The 24,977-nt window shown below is 37.5% G+C and overlaps 2 protein-coding genes across 3 annotated transcripts; one reads left to right on the top strand and one right to left on the bottom strand.

The window, feature by feature from the left end:
• Positions 1-336: 336 nt before the first annotated feature.
• SLU7 (spliceosome associated SLU7) lies at positions 337-17,547 on the bottom strand. Of its 2 annotated transcripts, none has more exons than XM_026681610.2 (16): positions 17,419-17,547; positions 15,269-15,440; positions 14,400-14,553; positions 14,000-14,080; positions 12,264-12,428; positions 11,412-11,480; positions 10,416-10,463; positions 9,861-9,992; positions 9,274-9,371; positions 8,509-8,576; positions 7,282-7,421; positions 6,140-6,301; positions 3,833-3,937; positions 3,656-3,727; positions 2,899-3,012; positions 337-1,446 (listed from the first exon to the last, which is right to left on the bottom strand). In XM_026681610.2, exons 2-16 carry the CDS (start codon positions 15,415-15,417, stop codon positions 1,267-1,269), a joined length of 1,737 nt encoding a protein of 578 aa, XP_026537395.1. In that variant the 5' UTR covers positions 15,418-15,440; positions 17,419-17,547; the 3' UTR covers positions 337-1,266. The 2 variants fall into 2 exon arrangements, with proteins under 2 accessions (XP_026537395.1, XP_026537396.1); XM_026681611.2 differs by having other exon boundaries at positions 17,492-17,547.
• A 1,018-nt stretch (positions 17,548-18,565) lies between these two features.
• Positions 18,566-22,445, top strand: PTTG1 (PTTG1 regulator of sister chromatid separation, securin). Its single transcript, XM_026681654.2, has 6 exons — positions 18,566-18,692; positions 20,182-20,293; positions 20,889-21,058; positions 21,392-21,482; positions 21,789-21,938; positions 22,288-22,445. Exons 2-6 carry the CDS (start codon positions 20,203-20,205, stop codon positions 22,359-22,361), a joined length of 576 nt encoding a protein of 191 aa, XP_026537439.1. The 5' UTR covers positions 18,566-18,692; positions 20,182-20,202; the 3' UTR covers positions 22,362-22,445.
• Positions 22,446-24,977: the final 2,532 nt, after the last annotated feature.

Here is a 24,977-nt window from a genome sequence, read left to right as displayed (position 1 = left end):
CTGAAAATAATAAATAAAAAGCTTGTGTAAAATATATATACATTTTTGGAATAATACATTTCAAAATGGGATCTCTTTTTGTCTATGCTACAATTACAATGTCAAAATATTCTGTATTATTTTCTGCATGTTCTTTTTGAGGGTCCAATTGCATTCTTATCTGTATATAAGGTATATAATTACTTTCCAGCAATGCCCTTCTATTACAACCAGAGGAATAACTTTGGCCAAAAGGACAGGCATATAAAAACAGCAATAATAAGCACCTGTAGGAATGTCCCACTATCCAGGGAGAAATTATTAATCTAATGTATATTGCCAAGTTGATTCTATTCATTTAGAATTACTTCAAAATGACTTTTTTCTTCTACAATTAAATACTAAAGCCAGGAAGTTTGGCAATTACACAACTAATATAAATATCCATTATATTTCTCAATTGAGCATTATGTATTAATGTTGGACCGTACTCTGCATTTCACTAACTTCTGACTTGCCATGTCAGCGTGGCAAAATCTCCTTCCAATTTGAGCTCCTCAGTTTGACTCATTAGTCAAATCCAGGCGTATGTTACATTAATGAACTAGCCTTTGTTACTACAAGACTCAACATTTTTGTTAAAAAATCAGGATTAAAGCATTTCCATATTGATAAGAATTTGAACCCTTAAAATTCCAGGCCAATATGATCAACAAGTTACAGGCAGATTGATATAAAACAAAAGGCCCAGGAGTCCACAGATGTCTATAGGAAAATAGAATCTTTAAATGTGACAGAATAATGTACCCTATTAGAAATGAAATATTATAACCAGAATTTAATAGCTGGAATGCTAAAATAAATTCTGCTGAGAAACTGAAAACCATTTCAGAATTGTGCAATTCTATTAAGATTCAGATAGTTTTCCTCAAAGTCAGCTTTAATCTATTCAGGGAAGTAAACAATTATGTATTTTTGAAACAGACTATCAATTGTGTGCAGTTTGATGTTTGCAATATCTACTGACTCTTCTCATCAATATAGTTTTTTTTAAAATTCAGAAATTCATTCAGCATTATAATTTACAAGGACTTGAGCAAACCTGCTCAACAAAAAACTTTTTTTCTGCTCAGAGAGCTCTAGGCTGGGTGGGCCATATGTAAGTATGATGCGAAAGAACAGGACATCAGTTGACAACTTGCTTAGGGAAAGTGACACACATACAACATTGATCTGTTTAGACACCTATATACAAGTCCTATGAGCTTGCAAGTCTTTTGCCCAAAACTACTGTCCCAGAAAAGAGGCCATGGGGTCATCTGGTCGCTGGCGCTTCATTTGGTAAGCTTCCATTTCCTCCTCTGTTGGTTCTCGGTTTTCGTACATGCTATTATATGGTCTCTTTCTCTCATCTAATTGCATGATTTCTTTCACATGAAGGAGACGGGCTTCTTCTGCATTCAGTGCCTGAAAATACAAATTCACCGCTGTGTTACAGTTGTCCCTGGAACTACAACTATCTAGTAAGCAAATGGTAATGCTCAATACAATTCAAAGAGTAAAGTTGCTAAGATACTCAGGAAAAGTAATGAGAAAGCTGGAAAAAGCTGCAATCCGTAATAGACCACATAGGTCACGTAATAAGTCAGATTTGATCCAAAGGATTCCAGCAAATGGCCAATATAAAATATTCCAAGAGTTACAGTATATATCAGAACAGAATAAAAAATCATCTCACTATGAACACAGAAGCGAAACATGTTGTGGTCCACCAGCGGCCTGCAGAGCTGGCAGCAGAGTCGGACAGTGGGGAGGAACATGGGCCAGTTCCTGGAATCTGGGGAGGGTTCGGACGAGGGATCTGCGTCCGACAGATGGGGCCAGGGCCATCTGAGAGTTATGTGCTGACTCCAGAGCCTCCAGAATCTGACATCAGCAAAGCAGAGGAACAAGGGGAGCCTGTTCCCAGTGTGCACTTGCACAGAGTTGCCAGAAGGCAAGAACAGTAAAGACAAAAGGGGCGACTCAGGAGTAAGGTTTGGAGATGATTGGCCCGTCCCATAAGACATAAAGGAGGAGCAAAGGGACATGAGCCTTTGCAGGAAGCAACTTTGTTAGTTCTGGTTGATTTAAAATCTGAAGCTCCGTGTTGACTTTGTGCTGTTTGGCCTTGTACAGCTAATTGGCAATTTAGTCATTGTCAGCATTTCAAGGGAGATAAAGGTGGGTGCTTATCAGCCTTATTCTGAAAGACTGTGGCAGACTTCTGTTGGACTATTCATAAACTGTTTGGGACTCATTATGGGCTGTGAATGCATATAATTCACAGCCATTGAAATATTTAAAAAAAAGATTTTTGGAAACAGCATGTGATTGTTACTGTCTCAGGAAGCCTTGGTCAGAACACATTATGTTTGTCTAAGCTAATAGTTGTATAAATGATATCACACTGCAAATTTATTCAAATTTCACAGACTACTCATAATTAATGCTAAATATAAGAGCTTCAGCATCCACTGACTTTTTCAATAATCAACAGGAACTTGTTCCCATATAGTTGTGAGAATACGGTTTACTATTCTATAGACTGAGACTATAATTTCACAGTGGTATCACAAGACAGGGCAGGAATCTCCATTTCTCCCTTAAATCCAAGAAAACCAGAATTTGGTTTATTATGCCAATGTGTTCTGATTGGAAAACACAATTTCTCTCCTTTAAATTCAATATGGGTTTGTGAAAATAAATATGAATTTATGAAGATCTGTTGCTGGAAAGATAGCTGATAGGAAAGAAGTTCCAGCATGGGAATTGAGAGAAATAAGCCTCTATTCTCATGTTGGAACTTGGTATGCCAGATAGTCTGTACACTTTAAGAGGATTTGAGGATAATACAGGTGACAGTGGTTTTATGTATACCTTTTTCAGTTTTTCTTGTTTCTTTCTGTCTTCTCCCTCACTATCAGAACTTGTACTCTTCTTATGCTTTTTCTTTTTCTTCTTCTTTTCTTCCTTTTGTTTTTGTTGGTGTATCTGTAGCAATGGGAAAGAGGATAAAATAAAATGCAGACAGACATGAATGAGGGTATTCTAAGCTACAGGCAATAGGTACTTAAGGGAGTGTCACATTAAATTTCTTCTTAGGGGCAGATGGCATGTATCTATATCACTTACCTGGCAGAATCCCATCCTACCTGAAAGTTTCAACAAGTGCAACAGATGCGCAACTGCCATTGTACAATAGTTGCATTATAACTGCCTAGAAAGTGCTGTAATGTTTTTAGGACTTCATATAAAACAGAAACAAGTAAACAGAAGGCCATCCACACTTCACCACCTACTTTTCTATTGCCTCTAAGATCATGCAACTGAATAATAGCAGAAAGTCTTTTTTCTTTTCTTTTTACTTTTTGTAAATTAAGCAGCAAAATGTGTGGCACCCCTTCAAGGCTTAAATGTGCTTATTGCACTTAATCTTCCTCTAAAACAGGAACAAGCTGTCACATCCTGTGACATAATTATACCACTGCTATCCCTTCTAGGGCCTTTCTGGCTACTGGAAAAAAAATTATAAATACACTCTGTATACCAAAATAGCTTATCTTGTCCTTGACTGGCAATAGGCTCATTAGAAAGCCACCTACTAGAAAGAAAACGAAACAATAAAGAAGCCCACCTCCATTAGAGTTTTGGGTTTGGTTAACTGCTCATCCTCATGCACCTCACTTGGCAATTCTTCACTGGCATTCTATGTGTAGGAAAAAGAAAAAATCCAATTTCACAAAGAGAGTTAAGCATTAGGTTTGTTTTTAAAATGTCAATTTATAGTTCCACTAAATAAACTATATCTTACAGCAATTTCCTTTCCAGCTTCTCCTGTACAATACGAAAACTTGACAAATGAGTAGCAGCATTTATATCCCCATCTTCCTTCTTTCCAGTAAGAACCCCAAATACACTGCAAGGAAAACAAAGGTATTAACTGCTTATGATAATGGCTTGCAACCTCATGTATTACATTTCATAATGGTTTTTTTGATTCCCAAAGAGTTTGTGATAAATTTAAGAAATACTCTATTCCTGAAGAATGTACTATTTAAATTTCGGTACAGGTTTGGTACAACCTTCTACAGCAGAAAAATGAATAGAAACAATGAAAAATGCACTAATCAGTTGAGTTGCGTGTAATGTGATAATTCCTTTGTATCAAGAACCAAGTCCCTATTCTATTATATTGGTTTATTTGAAGGATTTAGCATCTGCTTAATTCTACTAATGAAATCAATGGAATCTAAAAAGTATGGGACAGATTTCACTTGCAATATTTTTCACATTTTATCCCCATTACCTTCCCAGACAGTAGGTTCAAACGGCTAAATTTAAGTAAGTAAGCATTTCTATAATTACGATGAACTTTCTCCTTGCATTTAACCTTACCCAGTAAATATTAAATCCTTTCCTCATAGAATATTTTGAAATGAATAAGGAAAACAAACTGGTGGCTCAATGAAAGGTCAATTCTCTGTTGAAAGAAACAAGCTTCATCTAGAGCAGGGGTCCCCAACCACCGGTCCGCGGACCGGTACCGGTCCGTGGAACAAGTCCTACCGGGCCGCTGGCTTGCTGGGCGCTGCCATCTTTTTTTGATGAAAAAGTGCTTCCGGTGAGCTTTTCCGGGTAGAAAGCTCACCGGAAGCACTTTTTCATCAAAAAAAGATGGCGGCGCCCAGCTAATGCCGGTACCGGGCCGCGCCATAAAAAAGGTTGGGGATCACTGATCTAGAGTACCTTCAGTTTCAATTCTGCTAAAATCTCCTTCATGGCAAATGTTTCACAATACTCTCTTATGAACCTATTCATGATTAACATCAAACACTTTGTGATGACTAACACCATAGTGTCAGGAATGACTAACAAAAATTAGAGTCTTAATGTTTAGATATCAAATTGATTTCTCATTACAAACTGATTTCTCGTGTTTTAAATCTGATTCTGAGTAAAGTTAGTAACCAGCCCTAATTCCATCTGTTGGCTTCATCTTAATTGTGCCATGAAAAGTCCCTAATGGATCACATACCAGTTAGCTAACTTTAACAGAACAAGAATAAGACAAGAATGTGGAGGAAAAGGAAAAGCACTGTACAGTATACATTTCCCTAAAGAAATAAATTCGAAAAAGTAATTTAAAAAACACATAGAAGCCAAAAATTACATTGTCTTCTAGATTTTTGCAATTGTAAATCTCAGAATAATTCTAAGCAGAGAATCCTTACTAACTGTTCATTACTTGAAAAGATTTATTTCTAATAGAAAGAGGGTCTTAAAAAATTTTTTTTAGGTCAGACCAGGCAATTTTTAAATCAATGACAGCAATTCACCGAGAATGACCTATTGAGGAGAGCACATGATAGGGCAGAGATGAAGTTATCAGCACAGCAAGTCCTTGACATATGACCATTCTTTCAGTGACTGATGTCATGATGGTGCTGAAAGAGTGGTTAGGATCAATCCTCAAGAGTTCTAGCCATCCCAGTACGCTACAGTTACGTGATTGTGATCTGAATGCTTGGCAAATGGTTCACATTTACATTCAGTTGTAGCAGCCATGATCAAATGATTGCCACTTGTGACCTTCCCTGCTGGTTTCCCCATAGTCAATGGGGAAGCTGGCAGAGAAGGTTGGAAGTCATCAGGATAAGTCTCCCCAGCCTATACAGCCTCCTGCAGTCCCTCTGTGCTCATATGCCAGACCTATGCACCCTATGTGCCTACCAATTCTCATGTCTCCTCATGCGACCCCTTCTCAACCTGTACTCTTGCACCCACGCCCAGATCCACACAACTCTTATGCACCCCTGTACATGCTTGTGTACCCCCTAGTGTCCCCTTTGCTCCCATCCAGCAGCAGCTACTTACTTCCCTGCAACCTGGAACTTGCCAGCTGCTGTGGTTTCCCCAATGACTTTGGTTGTGGGAAGCCAGCAAGAAGTTACCTTACCTTGCCTCATGACTGTGGGATTTGGTTAACAGGGGCAATTGGGATTGCAGGGATTGCCATAGCTAAGTAATGCAGAGAGGCTAGTTACACTTATTCTATGCAGAAAGTATTTGAAATTAGTTCAAGAACCACAAATTGCCAAATCCTGTTTGAGGTGCTTACTGTGTGGTTGTTGATCATTACATCCTCCTCATACTTGGAGCGAGCAACAGCCTTCTCTTGACCTTTAATAACTGTTCCATGTCTAGAATACTCCACATAGTCTTCTGTCTGAGCAAGTAACAGTTCAGATGGTGGGGCATCCAGATGTTCTTCGCCTCCATACTACAAGAAAAAAAAAAAAAAGAGAAGTTTGAAAGATTCATTTGCAGGACTCCCGTTCCCTGAAGATATCTGCCCATTCACCAGACTGGATAGGGTAGAGAGGCTCCAGATTCTTTCCCTTAAATGTTGCTATCCAGCAGGTCCTATGAAATGTGTCTCTTTCATAGTGGCCCCTGCCTTGTGGAATAGCCTTCCCCCAGGATCCGTCAGGACCTCATCCTTTCTGGACAACTGTAAAGTGCTGATTCTTCCCCCTAAAGATTGGAACAGGGTGATGTTGTGGCCCGAGGATGACTTTTTTGGATGCACTATGAAGGATGGTTCAGATGCCAGGTTTTGGTTTTACTGTTTTTGATCACTTTTGTCTTTTATTGTAAGCTACCCAGAGTTGTGTTATGAGTGGCCATACAAAATTTTCAAATAAAAAAATTATTTTTATAGCATTTTACACCATGTAAAATGCATTTTGATTTTTCTATGAGATTCCCATAGTGGAGAGAGTACTGATAAAGTTATGTCACTTAGTGACTGTTCAAAGTTACAACGGACTCCCCACAAACATCCTTACAACCTCCTGCTGAAGTTCAGCACCCTTCCGCCTCCCCCCGCCCCCAGGTTTAAAAAACTGTCTCAAAATCATTTGGGAATTTAAGATACCATACAAAAAAATATCAAGTCAAGAGTTACGTAAGTTTATTCTGACTTTGAAGTTGGCTATATTTATAATTATGTTTTAGCTTTCTCTAGTGATATATGCAAGATTATTTCCATTTTTAACTGACTTATTCTTTAATAATATCGATCTGGTGAAGTCTCCCATAATTTGACATGTAATTACTTTACTTTATAAAGTTTTAATTAATTTAGAAATGGGAAATGATACCATAGTGCTGCAAACATTTCTACCACCCCCCCCGAGTAAAATGGTAACATATAGTAAAAAGGGAATTCTGAAGGAGACTGAACGCCTGTTAATTCACCTTCTCTAAGATGCTTTCTTTCTGCTGATGTTTAAAGTCTTCTTTTTTCACTTTGAAAGATTTGTACAAGAGTTCAAGTTTTGTAGGATCTGCTTGAAGATGAACTTCAGAGCCTTTTTCATAGGCCTCCCAGGCGAATACTTTGAAAATAAAAGAAAGAAAAATAGTTTCAATTTTTCTAAAATACATGAACATTAAACTATTATTTTATTTAATAAGCACTCAGAAAATATTGTGAACCAATTATCTGTGAAGGAAACCCTAGAAAAGAGGATTCTTACTCTTTCCCATCTTCTGGGATGCTTCAAGAGCAAAAGGAGGAGAGAGAGAACCAGTGTGAAGGATAAACACTTATCCCTGCCAGGTCCATTTTTAAACCAAGGACCTGAGAGAGGTAAAGGGGACTAGAGGACATTTTACTTGGTACCATCCCATCCATCCCTCTGTCTCTTGATATCATAAATTAACCCATTTCCAGCTCCAATCTGCTAAGAATTCATAAAGGTACAGATAAAAGGTAACCATGCCTGACTCTAAGGGGTGGTGCTCATGTCCATTTCTTAGTTGAGGGAGCCAGCGTTGTCGAAAGACATTTTTGGTGGTCAGGTGATCAGCATGGCTACACACCAAAGGTACACAGAATGCTGTTATCCTTCCACCAAAGTGGTACCTATTTATCTACTTGCATTTGCATGCTTTCGAACTGCTAGGTGGGCAGAAACTGGGGCAAGTAACGGGAGCTCACCTTGTCTCATGGCACTTGGGTCTCAAACCCAGGCTGTCAGCTTTCCATCTGACAAGCTCAATGTCTTTAATCATTGAGCCATCTCCCATACCCCAAAGAAATCATAAAAGTGGACATTTTCTTTCTGTAGTCAGTGGCCCTTTGATAGTATAAGGAAAGCATACACCTATAGTCCTTGAAGAGCCTGGAAAGATATATACATACACCTTTCAAAAAAATCAATGGTTTTAATATACTTTGGGAGAGGGCACTGTTAGAGGACTCTGCCTCTAGTATTCCCCCTCTACCTTTGCTTGGGAAATCTAGTACCAAATATGACATTCCTTGCAGTAAACTGGGCATCTATGAAGGAGATGAGCAGTTATGAAGTGTGATATATAAATATTCTTCCTTAAAGAATAATCTTATCTAAAACAAATTTAACTTAAAAACAAGTGAGCAGCAGTCTTTTATCTTTTATACACCTTAGATTTAGTACTTACACTGAGTTTGGGCCATGGAAATGGTGGCCCCCGTGTAACGTACAAAGTTATCTCCTGCATAACTGACTCTGTAAGAAAAATAGTTTATTCTGTAAGTATTTAGCTTGTAGTTCTATTTTGCACAGAAGCAAAGCAAATGCAAGGCCATTTTGATTAAAAAGTATAAATTTAATAAGACCCATTCTTTGTTTATTAATGTGATTCTGGGATTTGTTATTGCTTCTCCTATAGCATTTTGATTACAGCAGCCAATCTTTTTGGTCTTAAAATGTCATTTTAAATTACTTTGTTAGTAATTTAGATCAACGTATTGACAGAGTAATTTGTAATTTCTCTGTCATTAAAATGCACTATGAGAAACAATCTCCAAATAAAGTCTGGGCAAGAAAAAAGGATATATGTTCTTCAGAAGCAAAACATCCACTATAAGGGATTAAAAAACTTTTTCCTATATGGCATGGTTATTCATGGAGAGTTAAAAGCTTTCTAAAGATAATTTTACAGAAACCTGAGGTACTTATTTTACAGCAGAGTTAAGCTGTAGGCACCTAATATTCATCTGTGTTCACCACCAACTCTCCCAAGTTTTCCAAGATCTATGAGCATTCCAAACAACCTGCTTTGAGGAAAGAGCACAATGACACACTTCTCTATTTTTTTTTTAAAAAACTTTCTTCAAACTGAAAATCAAGACCTTCCTATGTATCAATTCTAGGGCAGTATATAAGACCATGTATTTGCTGAAGCAATTTGAAGCTAACTTACTCATCTGGATTCTTTCCTGCATTAGCATAAGGATTCTCCCTCATTGCTCTGGTTTTAGGATCATAGTAGGCAGAATTGGGGTCTAGATTCCGTAGGTACTAAAGAGCAAGAACATAAAAATATCAACTTGAAGTTCTAATACAGCTAATAACACTATCAATTTAATGTAGCTATTCCAAGATCATCATGTAGAAATACCAATAAAATCAGATAATCAATAATGTGAATTCGACCAAGCCAAAGTTAGGATACATTACAGCTATCACCCATCACTATATCCACCATGTTCTCTTTTATCCCTATAAGGAAGGAATGCCATTCTGCAGAAAGGGAGGATAGTTGAAATTCTTTATCTTGGATTATTTTGATCATTTTACACAGTACTTAACGATTTACACTGTATTTACACTATTACGTTGCATATGCTGAATTCACACAGTATCCTAAGCCATAGAGTAGCATACTTAGTTACTACCTGATGATACTACTGATATGAAAGGAAGATAAGCAGAAGAAAGTTACACCTTTTAGAATAATATGGAGAATATTAGCTTCAAAATGACAGTTCTTGATATTGTCTAGCTTACTTTGGCAATATCCTCTCGAATACGCAAGTTTCGGACTGTAATGCGTCTTTTGGAGTCAAAATTCTGTCCAGGCATATCAATGTCATCTGCATATTTGTCTTCGTCTTCATCTTCACTGTTATGATCTCTTTCCTAAAAAGAGAGAGCATGGCATTAACTGGTGTGATTTCACTTGCATCAATAACAAAACACATATACCAAATTTTAGGTGAATTTTTTTTTGAAAAAATACTAATATCAATATAATTCTATTAGTGAAGGACTGAATTAGTTGGCTAAGTGGTTTGCAAATAAAAACACAATTATATAAAGCTTGAGGTTGTTAGGTATTTAAGTTCTGCTTTGGGCCAATTTTCATTATATCACTTGCCTGAAAAACTGCAGCTGTAATGAGAGATGAATCTATAGATCTCCATATAAGAAGGCAAATGATAAAGGCTACTTAAAAATCAAGGAATGCCACACAGAATATCAAATTATTTATGTGAAAGACATATTTACAACAAAAAAATACCCTTAATTTTTGTTATTTATTAAAAAAAACCCTACTCTCACCGTTTGTAAATTTAGTTCCTCTTCTCCCCATCGATGACGTGAAGAATTCTAGAGAAAACAACAAAAACAGTCTCTGAAAATCAGCACAGAGTAACTTTACAGTGAAGTAATCAAAATAATTGATAAATTGTTTGAGAAAAGGCATTCTGAAAAGAAAGGCCTCTATTTGGTCTCAAGCTAAACCAAGGCAGATCATTAGCTTCAAGCCATCTTATTTATTTATCTAAGATTCTTTCCTCAAAATAGCTTTAGGGATATCGTTCTTTCATCCTTTCTTAGTGACAAAACAAATAACTAAAATATTTCTGAAATTTCATACCCATTCTTAAAATCAAGAACTGAGACATTAATACTTTTATAACAATATCGAACACTGTCAGGGTTGGTAAACTGCAATTTTAATGCAACAGTTTAAATTAAATTGGCTTCTAATTTAGATTTTAAAAGTAGTTGTTAAAAGGAGATAAGGAATCAAAATGGATCATAGCGCTTATGATGGCATCTTGTGTTGGTTATGTCAAGACCCAGTACGAAACAGGACTTCATCATTACTAAAAAGAACACATGCTCATATAGAGAGAAATGAGTCCATTCTGTGTGCAATGTTCAAAAGATCAGGTAGCCAGTGATGCAAAAAAAAAAAACCACCCCTCTATTGCCAAACTTGGGGAGTTGCTGCAAACCAGAATAAGAAATGTTTAGCTACCCAAATAAATAATTAGGTTTCCAGGCAAAGGAAAATAAATTCCAAACAATGAAAATATCTTTTCATTCTGAAAAGCTTTGATTCCTCACATTCAGAAGAATTATATAAAGTTTACACTGCCATCTAGTGAAGCAATTAAGAATTTACAATTAAGAAAGCTCTACCTTACAGATTTTAGCCATATTCAGTGCTTTTGTGTCAACATCCTATACTAGCTGGAAAAATATATTTAAAAAGGAGGAAAACACTACCTTATCCTTCAGATTTAGATGTTTTTCCCCCTGACTTACCACTTGCTCTGTCAGTTTTCCTGAAGCCAGTTCTTCCTGCAGTTTCTGAGCTTTGAGTGTGCGTTTAGCCTGTACATTAAAGGAAAAGCAGGAGTAGTATTTCTCTTAAAAGATTTCCTAACCACTCCATACTTAGCATGAAATAATAAATGTTCTTCTTAGTTTTGATGAGCAAGGAATTATAATTTAGAGTCAACAATACAGAAGTGTAAGCAATTTACAGACAGAAAATTGACTTACATCTAACTCAGCTTTCTTCCTCACACCTAGTAAGTTTGCTAAACTTTGTCTGAAATCTGTTCCTTCATTTCTTCAATGACTTTCTCAAGACTTAAGAATGTTTAGCCTCTTTGGTGTCTTAATTCAGAGGCAGTCAATGAAAAAATATCAATGGAATCAAAAGTAAAGGCAGCCAAAGATTGACCATGGTTCCCTTCAAACTATGAATGGTGTGTGTAGGAGGATGCACCTTTCTCTTGTCTCCTTTTTTAGTAATGGAGATACTTTGTGGTTAATTGTTGACTAACCAAGTTTTGGGAAAGGGGGAAATCTTAATTATTAGAGAAAGGTGCTGCTTGGTGAAAGAGTACTTAGTTTACAACGCAAACATGAACAGGTATAGTATATCCCCAGGGTCTCCAAGCACGGAAGAGGAAAAATCTTATCTGAACACTTGGAAAACTAAAGTAAATGAACTAATAACAGCTTATGACACTATTTTATAAACACATCTATATGTTTATATTAGCACAAGAATCAGTTCTGGATAATATGTTATTTATTTTTATACCAACATGACAAAAGATAGGGTTGATGTTATACCCAAAGTGGGGTAAAAAACAATTTACTTACTAGATCAACTTTCGAATATTCTTCTACAATCTTCATATGCTCCTCTGGGTTATAACCATTCCAACGGTCTCTTTTCCCATCATAGTCAAACATCAATTGAGGCTGCATGTGCTCATCTGGTGCAATGTTAGTTCCTGTAAATTTTGCTCCAACTTTTCTAGGTCTCTGCAGGGAACAATATGGAATGCAATCTTTGTTTCTCAGCAAGACAACTGCCTACAATTATTCCTGTTTCTTAACAGACATGAGGGAAACATAGTACTGATGTTTTTTCTACTTTTTCCTTCCAGCAGACTCTTCCTTAGTAGCATTAAGTTTTTTCCAGATGTAATGCAGCTACTATATTTATGTGGCTGAACTACAGCTCCACTGTTAACACTGAAACCAAGGACCATGAGGGACAAATGAACATAACTCCTTACAGAAAAAGTAACTGCTTTGATTTCTTTTAAATGAAAACACTACTAAAATGTTGTAAATAAAGAAACAAACAGGAGCTTCAAAGACCTAAAATTTGGAATGATAAACTTAAAATCCTATTGGTCCATCCATTGTGGCCTGGACCACCATATCCCATGATAACCTCACTGCAATAGATGTGTAAGAATATGCCTTATTCTCTGTCATGGGGTGGAAACTTGAATTTTCTGACATCAAAAGTTTTTCCTGGTTCTTTGTGATTGAAATAGGGGAAAGGCAGTTTAACAATTGCAAATAGCCTTAATTTAGCTATATTTAACAACATACTTGATTCTCTTGCTACTTTACCAAATTGTTACTTTTGGGAAAAGTGGTTCCTGTTTGTCATCTGATTAACCTCTTCCTCATACAGGCAGTCCTTGCTTAACGACCATTTGTTCAGACCATTCAAAATTACACCGGCATTGAACAAATGGGATTTACGCCTGGCCCATAAAGTTACACCTGTTGTAAGTGCCTCCACCTTCACATGATCAAAATTTGGGCATTTGGCAGTCCACTTACAACTACAGGGAAACTACAACTCCATCCACCTTGCTATCTCCCCAATCTCTCTGTCCTTTCTGCTACCCTGCACAGTGGCATTCCTCGCCAGCTGTGCTGGGGCTGAAGTAGAGGCCTGGAGCTTTTAGCAGTATCAGTCGACTGCTGCCCCCAAGCCTCTACTTCAGGCCTGGCTTCTTCTGCAAAGCCCCTGCCACTCCAAGCTAACTTTCATCACTTTTTTCCTTCCACTGCTGAGGATGCATGACTCAGGCAGAGGCAGCTCAGGTTTCAAAAGGCAAGCTTGAGATGTCTCTGCCCATATGGAGAACAAACAACAGGGAAGTCAAACTCACATCTTCACGACTACGATGTCACTGGACTTACTGGGACTTTCCCCCCTTCCGCTAAACTAGGCATGGGCATGGCTAGTGCATGATGCAACCAGCCAGTGGGCCGGGAGTTTGACAGCTTTGACATATAATGAAGAGTTAAGAAGAGGCAATGCAGTGGGAGGGGGAAAGGCCTCGTTTGCTGAGAACTACAGTAACTCATGTTTCAAAATGCACATGATGAGAAAAAAAAAGAAAAAAAAATGCCACTGGAATTCTCCCTTGTGGTCCAGCAAAAAAGGCCTTCTGTTCTTATGTTCCATGCAACTCTTGAGTTCCATAGAACTCAATTCTATTAGATACAAATTTTTAAAATCCACAGAGACTACAAAATTTTACCTGAGACATAGGGTCATATTGCTTTTATGGAATGTTATTTACCTCTAGGCAATCTTTCTTCTTATGAGTCAATGCACCACAGTTCTCACAAGCACCTTTACGGTATTTGGTTGCAACAGCATTCTAAAGACAAAAACAAATAACTCATTTGTAGCAATAGAGTATTTAGTTTGTCCTCTCCTATATGAGAATATAGAATATGGTAGCCCATTCTAACTTTACAAAGAAATTATCTAATTATATAAATCACTCTGAAATGCTAATTGCAGGGAATTTTAGCCAGACATAGCTAACAAACTATGCCCCTTCACATTTGAGTATAAATTCACCATCACTGAATTTGACTTTTCAAACACCAGTCATAATAAAAAAGCCAAACAAGTTAGCTAACATTTATGAATAATCTTGCACAACAGCATCAGTTTTACATATAGCTGCCTACCTCTTTAACTCCTCGCTTATACCATTCTCCTAGTAATGTAAATTCTTCTTGTTTCTCTGGTTGAGGTCTCTGATGTTTCAGTGTAGGCCTTTTTGAAGGATCTATATACCATGGTACTGAGGAAATATACTGGGGAATATGAGGATTGATGTCTCTGTAATAAGTAGTGTTACAATTAGATGAGAATTTAGGCTCCAGTCATTAAGTAGGAATCACTGAACGCGGCACTTAATTTTCCAATTTTTTAAAAAAATTCAATTTCCATCATACCATATTTTTAAGATCTTAACTGGAACTTTATCTGTATGATATGGGAGAGCGAGCAAGATTTTCACAGATGCTCATGTGGCTCAACAATACACCTCATACATAACATATATTCACCTATATTATATAATACATTCACCTATATAATCACTATGTACGTTTCTGTACATAGATTCTGTCTCTGATTGTCTTTCCTGTTCTTTACCCCCCAGTGACTGGCAAAGAAAGCAATGGAGCATTCTGGTGAAGACTAAGATTCTCTATGCCAGGGTTGTCAAACTCAAGGCTCAGATCTGGCCTGCGGAGTGCGTAAATCTGGCTTGCACGGTCGGCCTGGAAATAGCAAAGAATTGGCCTGTGGTGCTTCTGGCAGCCAAAATGGGGCTGCCAGCAGGGGGGGTGCTGTGCGAGGCTCCTCCGCATCCTGTTTTGGCTGGCAGGGTGCTGCAGGAGGCCGTCCAGACCAAAAATGAGGTATAGGGAGGCTATGTGCCCCTCCGTGTCATTTTGGCCAGCAGGGTGCTGTCGTCCCCCCCCTAGTTTTGTTATATTATGCTAAAAAAGTTAAAGAAAGTTGTATTGGGATTGCAAACAATACTTACTTTCCTTCTTCATCGACTTCAGCTGGTGCATTTCCCAGTTTTCGTTGTTCTTCCAATTCCTTCTTCTTTCTCCAATCTTCTCTTGTCATCTTCTTGGGTTCTTCCAAGCCATTTGATCCTCCAGGAGGATTAGCAGCTATAGTTTCCATGTTCCCAGATTCTATTCTATGGCCTATTAACAAATACATGTTTGTATTTGTTAATAGGTTTTCAAATCTATTTTAATAAATGCTAAAAAAGGTTTTCAAACTATTTTAAAAGTTTTAAGTTTTCAAACTATTTTAATAAATGCTAAAAAATCATGACCATTTTTGATGAATTAATCTAGTCTAGCCTGAAAAGCAAATTCTCTCCCAAGGATACCAAGATGTGGATGAGTATGGAAGACCAGTTTTTTTTCTGAGAGCAATCCATGGATCAAGAGCCAGCATAAACAGAGCTTTCATGCTATTTTTAATTGTGAGAGCTAATCCATCACTAAAATACTTCTGAGTTTTATTATAACTTTATACCAATTTTATAAGTTCAATGAAGACTTTTATATTTTATTGTCATTTGTATTATTTAAAAATATCTTGCATTTTTCTTTGCAATTTAAGTGCCTTTTGTAGATATTACAAACTTTTTTTTTACAAACTTACATATAATGGAAATATGAACTTTAATGGTATGGATTTTGGCATCATTTGTACAGGCATTCTCAACATATGACAGATCATAAAAATGGAACTTACAGCCCAAATTCAAAGTTCCAATGACCCCCATGTCCAGTCACATGACCACATTTTGGGTATTAGCAACCAGTTTGCATTTATGGCTGTTTGCAGCACCCTGCAATCATGTGACTGAAACTAATGTTTATTTCAATTTCTGGCAAAAAAACACTCTATAGCTACCAATAGGTTTACTTAATGACCTGATAGAGCAGTCCGCTTGTTTTACAAATGCAGTTTGGTTTGTTTTACAACTGCCACAAAACAGATCATAAAATTGGGTATGGCATGTTGTAACCTGCTTTACGACCATTACAACCTATGTCCAAAATGATGGGCTCAATTGCAAGTCAAAGACTACCTGCGCACTGGTTATACCCAATCATATATCTCTACCCATGCTAGGTAGGTTATACTGTTCGGTCAGCATTGGGAGGTTCTATGGGCATGGTTGGGGAGAAATTGGCTGCAAGTCAACTCTACAAAGACACAATGTTTGTGGGTCATTGTCCCTTCATTGTATGGACAAGGAAACCCTCCCCTCCAGACAGAACTATTGTGCAATTTGGGGATCCTTCACTGCAGAATGGGTGCCCAGTGCTTCCCCCAAGTTATAGTGCGACTGTTGCCGTTTGAACTGTACTGGCTCCCAGTTGCTTTACAGGTGCTGCTTCTCACCTTTAAAGAAATACATGGCATAGGATCAGTTACTTATGGGACTGCCTCTCTCCAAGAATATCTGCCATTCCATTATCTGACCTGGGTGAGTTCCAGTTCCCTTCCTTTGAAGGCTGCCATCTTTTGGGGCTTTGAAGAAGCACCTTCTCTATAGCTGGTCCTGACCTTTGGAAGGCTGTGAAGACCACCTTGCTGGCTCTTACCCCAAATACTGGGCTTGAGTCAGGAAACTAATGGTGTGGTTGGTCTGGCATCTGATGGGAAGGGTTGTTCTGTTGTTACTACTCTGGTTTTTGTTGGCTGTTGTGAACAGTCTAGGATCAGTATGCCAGCCAGCCAGCCATATAAATTCTAAAATATACGGTACATAACGGTGTAAAATATCATCAAAAGCACCCCCAGCCACCTTCCCTTTGAGACCTTCTCGAAACTCCAATTAGTTTTTAATGCTGCTTTTCTAAATTGGGGCAGACGCCCTTGTAGACTCCAACTGTTTTGGGCTCTAACTCCCACCAGCCCCAGTCTACCTGCCCAATAACCCCAGGACTATGAAACCTATAATCCATGTTTCCCGGCCAGCTTTAGTTGCCTTGAGCTTATCTAGTAGCAGCAGCAGCACAAGAGGCATTACTGGATTTCGCTCCCGTTTTATGAAACTTAAAAAGGAGAGTTCTGAACTTCATTAACGAAGAGACCCGGAATTTTAACTACCTACGAAACAACTTAACCCGGATTAAGTTGCACGTGTAATTTACACACCGGTTGCAGGTTTCACCCGGGAAAAAGCAAACCAGCCCCGATCAGTGTCGCGGACCCAAACGAGAGCACTCGCCCGAGCCGTCGATCAGCCTTCCTGCGCCACCGGGCCTACGACGCTCATTAAGCCTCACTTCCGGTGTCTTTCCGCTTCCCACAATGCAGCACGCTCACATTCTCACTACTCCTTAAAGGGGCCGCGCTCTTATTTTAAAAACGCTCATTCCCGGGCTTTGGCTTTCAGTAAACTCTTTTGAGGGTGCAAGCTTAGAGCTGTTCGGAGTCGGCCTTTCAAATGTCGGTGGAGTTTATTCCTAAATAAACTTGTTACATTTATAAAGCCCCGAGGATCTGAAACCCAAGACTTGGTGGAAGTGCATTTTCTTTCATGCAAGCCTCTATTAGGATCTATTATTTGTTATGGCATAAATTTCCATGGATCTTTGCCTCGTTAAAAAAAAAACACCTGACAAAGTGAAGCGTGCAATTCAAAGGTTTTTATTTCTTCATGGAGAAACTCTAGCTATGCAATCACTAGACACAATGGTTTAAATGGCACGCAATCATAACAGGAATAATGCAAGCAATCATTAATATGTGACTTATAGGGGCAGCATGCCATTACTTTGCCAACGATTTAGAAGCGGGTCGTATTGCATTTTTCCGGGACTTTCTCGACCAGCCTTAGCCGACGGTCGTGGTGTCTCAGGGGCGGCAGTCTCCCATCCAAGTCTTAGCCACGGCCACGGCAACCTCCGCTTCCCTTCCAAGCCCAGATAAAAGTTAATCAAACACTACTAGCTAAACTTACTTGGTCGTAATTCCTAGTGAGTTTCAATGGGGCTTTGGTCCGATTTAGACGTTCATAGCATCACAGTAAAATGCCGTAAAATACCACGATCCCATGCGGATTATATTGCTATATAGATCAACACAGCCATCCCGCTGATGTTTGTTTTTTAAATTAAATTATACTGGAGCTTGAAGTCCCCCCACCTTGAAGATTATGGGATCAAGTCAGTATCGCTTTCGTACTTCACAAATCGACATCGCAATCCTTGGCTCTTAAATATCCCGCATTGCCTGCGAATGAGACTCAAGGTAAAGCAGTGTAGCCTCCACTTGTCCCCCGCCAACATTGGTTTAGAAAGGGAGCCAATCAGTAATTTTAACCTCTCAATACGAGGAGCAACAGCCAATCAGGGACCAAGTGCAAGATTTAAAAGAATCCGGTAGAGAAAGCTACGTTGCAAGTTTTAACCAAAGTGTTTGCCGAGGTAATGGATCGATAAGGGGATAATGGATGTGGAACTTTTTTCCTTCATGATAGTTTAATTTTCGTTTCTGTTTGTTCATACGTATTAGGTTTTAAAGGCTAGCTCTGTTGCAAAATTAAAACTGCAAACAATAGTTTAGGAAGAAGCGGGATGGTGGTCAGTATTTCAGTTCTATCTTTTGTCATAATTGCTGAAACTTGTTTTTGTTTTGTTTTTTTAAGTCGTATATGCTTTCTATGGACTTGTACCCCAGTGCTATTTTTCTGTTTGATAGCCTTCTAAAACTAATTCTGAAAGAAGCTCTATTAATGAACATAGAAATGCCGGGGCTACTAGTATTAAACTGAAATAATTGAAAAATAAAGGCTTCAGTTCTGTTTACAGGTAGCAGCAGAGAGCAAGATACGCTGACTGCTATAGTGCATGCACACCACAACAAATTCATATAGAATAATATCTTTGTTACAAAACTAACAAAAATGTTGGTTTAGAACTTCATGAGGCATGATATTCCAAAATAGGGGATGAGGGAGATTTTTTTTTTAATTAAAAGGCTAATTGTTTAAACTACAAAGAGTTTAATTCAACTTCAAAGTGTTTAATTCAAGAGGTTTTAGATCCTTGAATACTATGTTGGGAAGACTGAATTGAGACAAGTAGCATTTGGAGGTCAAATTAATGGCTATACTGTACTCTATTTAATCTGATCTATAAATTTTGAATCTTTCTCAACTATAACTCCTGCTTTGATGTAAATAAGTCTCCTTTTAATGAGCTAGAAACCCAGCTACTTCATCAAAATGTTTATGAAACCAAAATGGAAGTGCATTGTAACTGCCTACTTTTGAGATCTCGGCCTATCTTAACAATATTAATTGTTTTTATCTTAGTGTAAACTTGGTCTGATTTTTCTTAGTTTTGAGCCCAAAGTCATTTGCTGAGGCATAATTATCCACAGATGGCATTTTTACAATCAAATTATTTTCCAGCTCTTGAAATTTTCTTTTATGTATCTTTTCTTTTATGTATACTGAGGGTATTTGCACCAAGACAAATTCCTTGTGTGTCCAACCACACTTGGCCAATGAAGAATTCTATTCTATCCATTAAGACAATGCAATTTATTTACTTGTTGCCACTGTCAAATCAAGGAACTATATATATATTTGCAAGTAGTAGATGGCAGACTATATTTTCTAAATTGGGAAGAAACATTATAAAGTCACATTTTCAAATTGTTTAAGCAAAAAATGTGTTTCCTGTAAAAAGAACAGGTGAATCTTGGATGGAATTCAGTCTTCCCACCTGAGTCAGCTTAAGACAGTTTGAACTAGGATAACTGCCTTGGTTCTGAAAGATTCTGAGCTAGAAGCGGCTATCCTAGTTATGTGATATTTTAGGAGAAAAGTACACTTGCAATCTTGTATTGATGTGAGAAGTTTAGATAATAAACTTAGATGTGTTATAATATTGTGGGTATCTGTTTTAGGGATCATTTGATGCCATAGGAATGGCAACACATATCTTCATAGACAAAGAGAATGGAGAAACTGGCACCACTATTGCTACTAAGGGCCAACTAAAACAGCTATTAGCACCTTGTGAGTTTGCATTTATATAATACAGCTAGTCTAAATGAGCAAAAAAAATCTATCTCTGAAAAGGCTCGCTCAACATATTAATTGATTTGGTTGCTGTCTAATCAGAATGATTTGTTATTTTAAGAGGATAGAAGGTGAAGAGTTACCTAAATATGATATCAATGTGGCTTTTGTGTAATGGAAAGCACTGAGAAAAGAGTCAGTCTTGAGACTTTAGGGATAACTTGATCATATAACTCTTCTGAAAATACTGTAGCAGGGTGGGAAGAAAGAGAAATTAAAAGCGGCCATCTTTTTGCTTTGTACAGAGGACCGCTGTGTGGATTCTGCCGTGAATGGAAGAAGCTGAGCTAAACTGCAGGATATTGTCTTAGTTTATTAGACAAGCAATTTTTATTAAAATTATTATCTAATTGACATAAAAGCCAACGTGGTTGTACTAATTCCTCCATAGCCCTATTCTGAATTGTCCAACTGTATGCTTTTAGTGCATTTGGGGATGCTAAACCTACTTTATTAAACCTACTTTAGGATCTAAATTGTTGGAATATAGGATCTAAATTGCATTGTATAACAGGACTTTCCCCTTCTACAGCAAAAGTGTTTGTAGAAAGATCTCATCCTAAAACCCCTCTTGTTGGAAGGACAGCTAATGTGAATCTAACAGAATCTCAATCAGTCAGGAAGGCTCTGGGAAATTTGAACAGACCTCTAGCAACAACAAAGAGTCAATTCCCCAAAGGAAAAAAGTTCTTGTCAAAAAAGGTTAGTAAAGCTAATTTTCTGTTGGATGACACTGAGATGCTCAGACAGAAGAAACTGTTTGTATTTAAGCCTTTGATCTCAGGAGGTGAAATGACTCCATAAAAAAGCAATTGAGTCCCAAATTTAATCTCTGGCATCTTCATGTAGAGTAATAAAACTTCTACCTGAAAGATTGGAGCTGCTGCTTATGGATCTTGACTTTAATGGGGCATTGTGGGCTAATAACCTAGGCTAGTAGCTTTGGAATAAAACAACCCCAGATATTCATGTGCTACAGTCTCTAATCTTTGTTTTGAGAGGGTGTTGTAACTATTTTTTATTATTCTTACTTAGGAAAATGAAAATACAAGCAGAACTGAAGACAACAGCATGGTTCCTGAAGAATTCCCAGAGAAGGAGAATCTTTTTTCTTATAATCCTCTAGGTAATGCCCAAAAAGGAAAGAGCTTCAGGGTTTTTGTTTTTGTTTTGGCAACAGAGGACTCATTTAATAATCAGGTTTCACAAATAAACATATGTACAATAAGATGTGACACCCCTGGCATATCATCTTGCATATAATGAAGTAGGCTTCTATTCTTGATCCAGGTTAATAAAGATCATGAAAAGTTAGAAGTTATATTGACTCAATTTAAGCAAAGTTTTAATCAAGTTTATTTCTGACCTATGCTTAAGATCAAACGGGAAGTTTCATTTCATTGTATTTTGTTCTACCATTTTCCATTAATAGATTTCGAGAGTTTTGATGTTCCTGAAGAGCACCGGCTGAGCCATATGTCTTTGACTGGAGTTCCTCTTATGACATTTGATAATGTGCCTGATAGATTTACAAGTAGCATCCCTCTGCCTCCAAGACAACCTTTAGTTTCATGGGACTATGGTAAACACTATTCAGAAAAATCTAGCAGTTGTGATATTTTGTCTTTAACTGCCTTGTTCAATTTGGGGTCTGCAACATGTACTGAAACCATGATTTCTAGTTTACTAGCTATTTATTAGTCATGTGGGCTAATAGTTTTGCAAACTGAAGTCCCAAGATACTTGGAAGGCACCTGGTTAGAAAGGGATAGAGGTAGTAGGGAAAAAAAAGCACAACAATGTTTAGGAATTATCCAGTAACAGCTATTTTAAGAATGACTAAGTAAACACACTTTTAGTCACTTTAAAATACCTAAAGTTAGAGCTAACTGTCTGGAGATATTATAATCTTTATTTTTTATTTTTTTCAGATTGTCTGCAGTCTACTAAAGATTTTCTGGCCACTCTGGATGAAATAGTAATTGATCTTCCCCCTCCCTTGTAACAAGTAAACAAGCTATATTTTAAAGTTGTATTTTGAACAATGTTGTAACTCGTTCCATTGTTATAATAAAGAACTTGTAGTTGTAAATACGTGTAGTTGTAACTCTTGTCTTGTTTGAGCTGCTGGTAGATTTGGGAAAAAGAATTTCATATAATAAAATTATTTACCATTTTTTATCCCAAAGAAAAACAATTCTAATTTTAAGATGAACCCCTCCACAAAGGAGATGAACCCCCCACAAAGGAGAATATAAAAAGCAAACACCAAAGAAAAATGTTTTTCAGCACCAGTCTTTGCAGCTAATTGTCGATTCCCCCTTTTACTTTAATATCTTCTACCTTCAGCCAAACACAAGATGATTTCTCCTATCATATTTACAGGTAATTGGGAACAAATCACTTTTCCTATAGGGTAAGAATAATACATATAAGCTTTTTATCTAGCCTTCAGGTCTGATAAAATATGCAGATATATGCACTTGAACATATTTAATATTGGACACATGGTTAGCTGTAAGAACGGATGCAAAGTTTTGCATCAACCCAAACTTCTAGACTGGATTTGTACAACATATTAGGCTAAAAATGTGATTGACTACAGTAGTTTGTTGTTGAGGGTTGTATGCAAATTCCCCCTTCCATTCCGCCTTTCATGTCACAAATGCTTAGTGTGAGCCTAGGCAGCTGAATTCATTCAACGAAGCAGGAGTTAGCATGTTGTATGAACACAGTGCAAATGTAATTCACATATAATTCTGAATTTCACCATTTTAAACATCTGGGCAATGAAACCAGGTTTAATTGTCATGAGCTGAACACCACAACCTTCCTTTTATCGCCATTGCTATTCTGGCAAAGAAGTTGCATTACATAATTGAAATTCTAATTTCAACCTCTCAAATCTTAACAATCCTGTTCTGGGATATAGAAATGTCATGTGTAGTTGAGAATGTTTATATTACAAGGATCCTATTCTAAATGACAGGCCACCTAGTGACATTCATAGCTATGTGCCAGACAGGCACAGTTAATAAAATGATTTTTTTCATGGTGGAGAGGTGTTACTGTAGTCTGATTCATTTAAAAACTTAATCTTGCCCTGCTCTGGTTCCAATTGTGGCTGTAAGTCATGGTCTATCTGTAGGGAATTGTGTAACTGTTATGCTTTCAGGATTTACTTTTTTTTTTAGGAATTTGCTTTCACCGTGAATTCCTTTTCTCCATTGCTGCTAGTACTATGGAATCCTATTCACCATTGCTGTGATACTTTTATAATTTTTCTTGAATCCAAAGACATTATTGAGCTATTTTTGGTTTAAGTTTCCCTTACAATCAAGGTTATTTTCCTCCTTCAAGTCCGTTTTTGTTATTGGTTAATATGAAGGACAACAGCTTCTGTCACCTTGAAGGGGCAAATTGTGAAACAACACAAGCTAAGCATTTTCAGAAAGGGCCATTTGACAGAGTTTGTCTACCCTAAATTGGTAATTAAGGTAATTAAAGTCTTCCATTACAGCTACTCAATGCTGCTTTGAAAAAATCTATAGCTTAGTTTTAAATTATCCAAAAAAACAAAAAAACCCACCAGTATCTTATCCTTGGTTGGGCAGGCTTTAATTAACTTTAAGCTAGATGCTCTGTTTATTCATTTGGATTTCTAAGCCAATGTGGATATTTTAAATGCTGAGTGCAAATCTTCGTCTAGCCTTTCTGTCACAGTTCATCTTTGATCGTTACATTCCAATAATCAGAATCTTACCAAGATCTGCTTCACCTCTTAAATCATATTTATTTTCTTGTTCTCAGAGTTGAAGATCATCTTGTTTCCCAAAATCTGGGTGTTACTAATGAGCCAATGTTATTTCTGAAATAATATCCATTGCTAATAAGTTGTATTATTGGATTATCTGATGTTTAGGAGATTTATATATCTTGTTTGCAATATTAGTTTAATACTTTTCTAACCAAATTTGTCATGTTTGGTAAAACATGTTTATCTTGGTGAGGTGTAACCCATCCTATGTTTGTAATCCATCAGTCACTAAATTCATGTTATGGTCCCAGAAATCAAATCTTTTCCACATTATTTGCATAGCCCTTTATGACTTGTGGACTTCAACTCCCAGAATTCTTGAGCCAGTCCACAAGTCATAAAAGAACCATAGTTCCCCATCCCTGGCTTACAGTTTCCTTTTCCCTCTTTTTGGTTTTCTTCCATGACTCAAATACTAACTAACCAGGGGTGGGATTCAACCGGCGTTACTATCGGTTCAGTGATAAAGGTTTTGCTGCATGCACATGTAGAAAAACCTTAAGCTGTGCCACCCAGACAGCTGAAAAGAGCTGCATGCAGTTGTGCAGCGTTGGAAAAGCCTGTTTTTTCCTGTTTTTTCAACCTCAGCTGTGCCGTGCAAAGAGCCCGGGCGGGCAGGTGGGCCAAACAGCAGCAAACACAGAACCGATTCGGTGTCTGCTGCTCTTCAGAGCTACCGGTTCTATAGAACCGGACAGAACCGGTAGCATCCCACTCCTGCATCTAACCAGTTCATAATGGATGGTGTAACTAATTTGCAGTATTGCTTGTTCTGATATGATTTAGCAGAAAGTTTTAATTATT

The sequence above is a fragment of the Notechis scutatus genome, chromosome 2, assembly GCF_049901735.1.
Source record: "Notechis scutatus isolate UNSWTSFEM ecotype Mainland chromosome 2, rNotScu1.2, whole genome shotgun sequence".
In the NCBI taxonomy this organism is placed as follows: Eukaryota; Metazoa; Chordata; class Lepidosauria; order Squamata; family Elapidae; genus Notechis; species Notechis scutatus.
The sequence above is the reverse complement of the archived record's forward strand: the minus strand, read 5'-3'. Positions and strand labels throughout refer to the sequence as shown.

Bases quoted from the DNA above. Each gene is read 5' to 3' on its own strand.
- SLU7 (XM_026681610.2), bottom strand. From the start codon at position 15,417: ATGGAAACTATAGCTGCTAATCCTCCTGGAGGATCAAATGGCTTGGAA. The intron at 10,464-11,411 runs GTAAGTCAGGGG...TGTTTTCTCTAG, and splicing joins GAAAACTGACAGAGCAAGTG to AATTCTTCACGTCATCGATG. The intron at 9,372-9,860 runs GTAAGCTAGACA...CTTGCTCTTTAG, and splicing joins TTCGAGAGGATATTGCCAAA to TACCTACGGAATCTAGACCC.
- PTTG1 (XM_026681654.2), top strand. From the start codon at position 20,203: ATGGCAACACATATCTTCATAGACAAAGAGAATGGAGAAACTGGCACC. The intron at 20,294-20,888 runs GTGAGTTTGCAT...CCCCTTCTACAG, and splicing joins AAAACAGCTATTAGCACCTT to CAAAAGTGTTTGTAGAAAGA. The intron at 21,483-21,788 runs GTAATGCCCAAA...TTCCATTAATAG, and splicing joins TTTTTCTTATAATCCTCTAG to ATTTCGAGAGTTTTGATGTT.